The sequence below is a fragment of the Chlamydotis macqueenii genome, chromosome Z, assembly GCF_036417535.1.
Source record: "Chlamydotis macqueenii isolate bChlMac1 chromosome Z, bChlMac1.mat, whole genome shotgun sequence".
NCBI classification, from domain to species: domain Eukaryota; kingdom Metazoa; phylum Chordata; class Aves; order Otidiformes; family Otididae; genus Chlamydotis; species Chlamydotis macqueenii.
This window is the reverse complement of record NC_141593.1, coordinates 23,297,761-23,303,792: the sequence shown is the minus strand read 5'-3', so window position 1 is coordinate 23,303,792 and position 6,032 is coordinate 23,297,761. Positions and strand designations below refer to the sequence as shown.

General features: G+C 42.5%; 1 protein-coding gene across 2 annotated transcripts; it reads right to left on the bottom strand.

Annotated features, from left to right (window-relative positions):
* Positions 1-396: 396 nt before the first annotated feature.
* KGD4 (alpha-ketoglutarate dehydrogenase subunit 4) lies at positions 397-6,005 on the bottom strand. 2 transcript variants are annotated; one of them, XR_015261494.1, is made up of 4 exons: positions 5,878-6,005; positions 5,005-5,068; positions 1,948-2,170; positions 397-659 (listed from the first exon to the last, which is right to left on the bottom strand). XR_015261494.1 is itself a non-coding variant. In XM_086771141.1 (4 exons), exons 1-4 carry the CDS (start codon positions 5,914-5,916, stop codon positions 642-644), a joined length of 324 nt encoding a protein of 107 aa, XP_086627267.1. In that variant the 5' UTR covers positions 5,917-6,005; the 3' UTR covers positions 397-641. The 2 variants fall into 2 exon arrangements, 1 of the variants encoding a protein (XP_086627267.1); XM_086771141.1 differs by having other exon boundaries at positions 1,948-2,150.
* Between the last annotated feature and the right edge of the window lie 27 nt (positions 6,006-6,032).

Genomic DNA, 6,032 nt, shown 5'->3' with positions numbered 1-6,032 from the left:
GAGGCTCCGCCCCGGTGAGGCGGAGGGAAGGGGGCGGGGCGGCGGAGCGCGCACGGGCTGGCTGCTGTGTGACGCGTCGAAGGGCGCAGCGAGGGCCGGGCGCTGCCATTTTACTGAAACTCCATCCCGCAGCTCCTCACTGCCGCTGGACACAACCGGCCGGCTGCTGAAACCGCCAACGATTCACATCGTCCCTGAGGCTCCTGTTCCTGCTCCCTCCCCACCGCAGAGCTGCTGCTGAGGGAAGCAGCTGCGTCGCTGTGAGGAACAACCACAGAAGTCTCTAATCTCTGGAGAATACTTCAGTGTCCCTCTCCTGCCCGTAAAATCATCCCTGATGAGGCATCAGAATCCTTTTAAGTAGAAAAATAAAATTAGTCAGTTCTATTGTCAAGTCACAGCTAATTAGAAAAATATTTTAATGGTGTGGACATCAAATATATTCAATGGGCGGTCAGCCATCAACAGAAAATCCTCCTCAATCACAAATGAATACATCGTGTGGTGTGTCAACCTTCTCACCCTTCACGTGGGTTTTTATTGAAGCTATTAGTATACAATCATTTATAATGTTAAGGAATCGCCTTTATTGTGAATACAGTATTTCATTCTTCAACAGTGGCCAACAAACTTGTCCGTAGTTATTCCGGACCTCCACGCTGTTAAAAAAAAAAAAAAAAGCAGACAGTGAAATACATCCCACTGAAAGAACAGGAAACAGAGATCAAATCTTCTTCTGCACTGCTTCAGAGTAACAGCCAGAGTTCTAGTTTTAATTTCTGATTTATAAATTGATTTTTAATCTATAGAAGAACACGCACAGAGTGTCAAACACCAGCATCTACCAGTAACAGCTCCATTTTTTTCAGAGAATACAAAAAGACCAACACCTGCAACCTACAATTACAGCTGCTTCCACTTCTCCCACTCCGAAGAAACCTGACTCTTTCTCAGTTCACAAAGGTCTGACAAACACAGCAGTAGTGAACACAGGTTTCAAAATTATTTTCACTGCCCAAATTCCAAAGGGCAAAGTAAAAACAAAGCCAAGGCGAGCCACTACAATCTTTATGAGAAATCAGAAGGTATTCAATTCATTATTTTGCCAACAAAATTATTTCACAACTTACTTCACCATTAGCAAATTTAAGCTAGAGGTCAAGAAGTGTATTACTATGGGAAATAACTAATTTTATTTCTAATTTTAATACCCTACCCACGTACGTGCAGGGAAACAGATTTCCTCTACTAACATGGTTATACTGCAGGTCTCGTTCTCATTTAACAAAGCTATGCAAGCACCTTTTAATTTCAAACTCACACCCATCTGGCGACTTCTTCAAATTTTGTGTATTCTCAGTTTTTAAGCATCGGTGTTTGCAACTGAGAATTATTACAGAACAAAAGCAGGTATTTCTTGCCCTTCATGTACAATGCCGTACTTGAAAATACTGCAAAAAATATTTGTCAAGTTTAATAAAATGTTTCCACTACCAGAAATACAGGAGTTAATTTACTAATAAATAACTTATAAAAACTAGTTTGAGAAATATTTTGGATTTCAGCCACGTGGTAACAGCCTTTGCTCTAAGAGTGGACTCCTGTGCTCCTGTCCAGCTTTCAAATTACAGGTTAAACAGCTGTTACAAAACAGGTAGTGGCAGTGATTAACGTAGGCTATGACTATCGCTAGCTATCTGCATGTCTGGTTTAAGTCCGTATCTCTTTTACTTAAGCAATACCATGAGCCACTAGTAAGTGAGAGTTGGCTACCTTGTGTATTAACAATTTGTAGTTTGGGTGTTGTGCATCAAAGCTATGAAAGCTGGGAGCGTACCCTTACCAGGAATTATGATGCAGTACTGTATTTGAAACTTTGAAGAAGGTGTAGAAATCAGCTAAATGCTAGGTAAATACAGACAATACAGACCAATAAATGGAACTTACCTGAATAAATTCAACCTCTTCGTCTGATAGAAATTTCCTTCTGTATTTCTGAGGTAAGGTTCTCGCTAATTCAGAAGTGTCTGGTGTACCTTGTACTCTACTAACAGGTGAAATACTTTGAAAGGCCAGTGATCTGCCTCCTGCAGACTCCTGTGCTTTCGAAGCATGAAGAGATGGCACACTCTCTTGTAGAGATTCCTGTACTGAAACCCAGATTGCAAGTCTATTTACAGAGATATAACAACACTGTAAAATTAATTAATGCCAATAAAAGCTACCCATTCTTGACAATTTTCTTCATTATAACGAATACTCAAAAGAATTAAGACACTCCACTTCTCACAACCTGTTTTTACTGTTGTTAAATATATCAAAAGCATACTGAAAAAATTCTGACAGTGAAAGAAAGCATGTTTGAGCGGCAGAAATACTGATTCGGAAACAGAAAATAAATCAGTGTATATCCTACCAGAGGCTTTTTCACTGGGAAGCTGTACTTACAGAAAAAACATAAAGTATCATAAATATGTGTGTGGAGGCAATTTTGTAGAAAGGTAACTAAGATAAATGACTAAGATCCACTGAGATTATGTTTTTTTTTATTTACTGTGACTGTAAAGACAGACAACTGAAAAAGAGGCAGAAGCTTACTGAAAGATAAGGCTCACAACTATGACATACTACAACATGAAATGCAGTGTTGCACCCATTTTTAATATTACAAAATGGCATCGTATCAAATTTTGTTACTGATACGTGTGCATCAGCAATGAAGGTTAATGAAAGGCAGAGACCAAGGAGCACATGAAGTACTTTACAGGTGAGGGCCAGGAGCTAGGCATAAGGAATTCATATTAGAGAAGGTGCCTTGAGTTTGAGGACAGGAGGAGAGACGACAAAAGGGCAGTGTTGTCAAAGTCAGCATGAGGAATCTTAGGGCTGTCCCACAATGGCTGATTTTACAATGGAAGTATGCAATTACTGGACCAGGCAGGACAGAATCTCACAGTCATATGTTAACTTCATAAGCACTCAGACCTCTACCTATAAGGTTAAAACACCTGAAAAGCAGACTGCCTCCACAAGAAGTCCATCTCAGTCTCCTGAAAAATGAGCACAACAAATGCAACATCTAAACAGGTGGGGCATTTTATAATTTTTTATAATTATAAAATAAGCAGCATCAAGATTGGATGAATCAAAGAATGCAAGGAGTTAAAATACCACAGCATTGCCTGCCTCTCTCCCTCTTGCATCCAACAATATCAATGAGAACAAAAGTGAGGAGCCAGTTTTAGCCATATTGAGTCCGAGTCAATGCCAGAATTGGGATATCAAACACGTGCAGCAATGTATCAAACCACCACTGGTAGAAAAAAAAAAAGAAGAAATTAAAAAAGCCACCATCGAGAGGCATATTCAGAAGTTCTCTGTCAGAACACTGTATCTGAAATTCCCAAGTTCATCAGGTGGTTCAGGAACAATGGAAGGTCGCAAACAGAGTGAGCCTTAGTGAGTAGAAGAGAGCCCATCAGAAGCAGCATACTCTGAACAGAGGGCAAAGTATTTTTGTTTCAATAAATAACACACCTCATATATGAAAAGACAAGAAGCAGTTTCTTCAAGTTTGTTTCATACACCACAAAAAAGTCTAGAGATTTGCCAAGTATTTTACTTTATTGTATATTTCAAAGTCTAAAGTGTAATTGGAGTACATGGCATTAGCCAATTAAAAACATCAGAAGTCAAGACTCAAAAGTACCAGATTTAATATGCTGTTGCTTTAGCTCAGATACAGTCTCTACTACATTCTTCCCTTTCCTGTTTGAGACCATCATGTTGCAGCAGTAATATGGTAAAAGAATTTGGCTGGCCTCTCAAGCACTGACATCCCTAAAAGTTTAGTCTTGATCTACAGTGTTTGGCTATGTAGAAGCAACAGCCTGGGACAGTGAAATGCAGCTACTGCTACAGGATTCAAGCAACATGAGATAGATTGCAATTTACTAATGAAACTGATTAAGGTAGAAAAGTCTAACTTAAAAGATATAATCACAAAAAATCTTCTGATACACAGATAAACAGGAGGTAGGTAAGACATTTTCAAGCCTTTGAGAATGCAATTCACTGGCATGAGAGGTGGTGCATTTAGCTGAACTGTGCAAAACATACAGAATTCTGACAGAAAGCTATCACAGAAAATAATTCCTGAAGAGTTCACAGGTCAGTCAGAAGTGGCACTGATGCGCACTGTAGATAACTTTGTAATGTTAATGGGTAAACTAAACTTAAAGCTGAATCACAAAGATGATAATGCTGTGGCAAATAATGTGGTATGGTTATCATTTCTAAAGATGTGAGAATAACAATGGAGCTCTTAAGACATCTACTTCAGCTTCAAATGCTTTCTTGACTGAACGGGAGTATTAAAACAACATACAGCTCATATAACTTTGATGCTTAAATGTAACTGTACTAGGAATCTCATAAATATCAACATAGATATAGGTATAAAAATTAACATCAGAAATTGCAAAGAAATTATTTTTTTTTCCCTCAGCACTAAGTAGTAACGCAAGGAAATAACTTCTTAAAATGTACAGTGGGGTGGCTCTCCCAGCTATAGTTATGGTTTTAAATACCACAGATATCGCACACTCCAACTAAGAGAGAGATGAGGAAAATGCAACATCACTTCTGCAAATACCACTGAATACCTACAACTGCGTCAAACTGACTTGGGCACAGTCACTTCAGCCAAATACTAGTATTTGCAAAAAATACTAAGGACTTATATATAAAGTAGAAAAACAACACTGGAAATCTTCATGAATCTGTTTTGACCAAGAAATAAACACATGCATGTATGGAGTCTGTGAAGTCTGAAAAGGGAGTCAAAGCGTGGCCTTCAAACTGGAACAACTATGTTGCAGAAACTCTGCTCAAAATCAGTTGAGTTGCGTAGTTGAAGCATAAAAATTGCATGCTGGTTCTTACATAAAACAGTTACTGCAAAGAAAGGTGGCTCAAGTTGTATGTAGAGACTAAATAACTTACTTTTAGGTCTGGGACTACTTTTTCTGTCCGGAAACTTAATTAATGGAGTATGCGGCTTGACCACCTAGAACAAGGCAAGGTAGTAGGAGAAACAGGGAGAATAAAATGTATTTCTAGACACACATTACCGTCACAATAATAAAATGGAACATACAGCATATTAAACAACCACTTCCACACCACTGCTTTCTGTACCACCACTCCGATAAACTTACTACCTATTAACGTTCCATGACCACCCACGGAGAAGCCTCACCTCCACAGACATTCCTCCGCCCTAACGCCCAGAGACGGTTCTCTGCCTTTTCTCAGGGCAGCCAGCTCCCGCGCCTGCAGAAACTGCCACCGCAGTCGCATAAATGCAATTTTAAAGTTTCAGCACACGGACTTGCTAGCTGTGCTCTGCCTGCACATACTACTTCAGGTGGCTGGACGGCACTGACGTGTTCCATTAAGGGGAAAAAGCCTCTAAATGATAAAGCCTAGCAGTGGAAGCTGCACTGCTTATTTCTGAAACGCGTCTTCTGAAGAAGACTCCGCGTCTCACCTTCACCTTGAAGAGGAATGGCTTAGGAAGGAGTTGCCGGCTGGCGCCTTCCCCTCTTCAACAGCGCACAGAAGGCTGCGGGCTGCCCTGCAGCATCCTTAGGTAACGGAGAACCGGGCACCGGCATCAACCGACCGGCGGCACCGGGCGGGCCCCACCGCACGCCTCTTCCCCCGCGCCAAGGACACCGGTCCCCCCGCCGGCGGCTCAAGCCCCGGCCGCCTCAGGCCCCGGCGGCCGCCCGCCAGCCGAGGCCCGCCGCCCGAACCGGGCTCCCGGGCCCAGCCCGCCACCCCCGCCCCGGGCCGCACGCTAAGCGCTGTTACCTGAACGACCCTGGCGGCGGCCGCCATCTTACTGCCCATGGCGACAGCCCCCGCCGCCGCACCCCGCCGCCCGCGCCTCAGGGGCAGCGCTGAGCCACGCCCCCCAGCGGGCGGGGCCCGCGCCTCAAGGGGGCGGGGCCTGGGCAACAGGGCTC

What these genes read in the sequence shown, in the direction of transcription:
- KGD4 (XM_086771141.1), bottom strand. Translation starts at nt 5,916, where the DNA reads ATGGGCAGTAAGATGGCGGCCGCCGCCAGGGTCGTTCAG. An exon ending in CCGCCGCCAGGGTCGTTCAG is followed by an intron (nt 5,069 to 5,877) that starts GTAACAGCGCTT and finishes GCCTTGTTCTAG; the next exon opens with GTGGTCAAGCCGCATACTCC. An exon ending in AAGTAGTCCCAGACCTAAAA is followed by an intron (nt 2,151 to 5,004) that starts GTAAGTTATTTA and finishes TCTGGGTTTCAG; the next exon opens with TACAGGAATCTCTACAAGAG.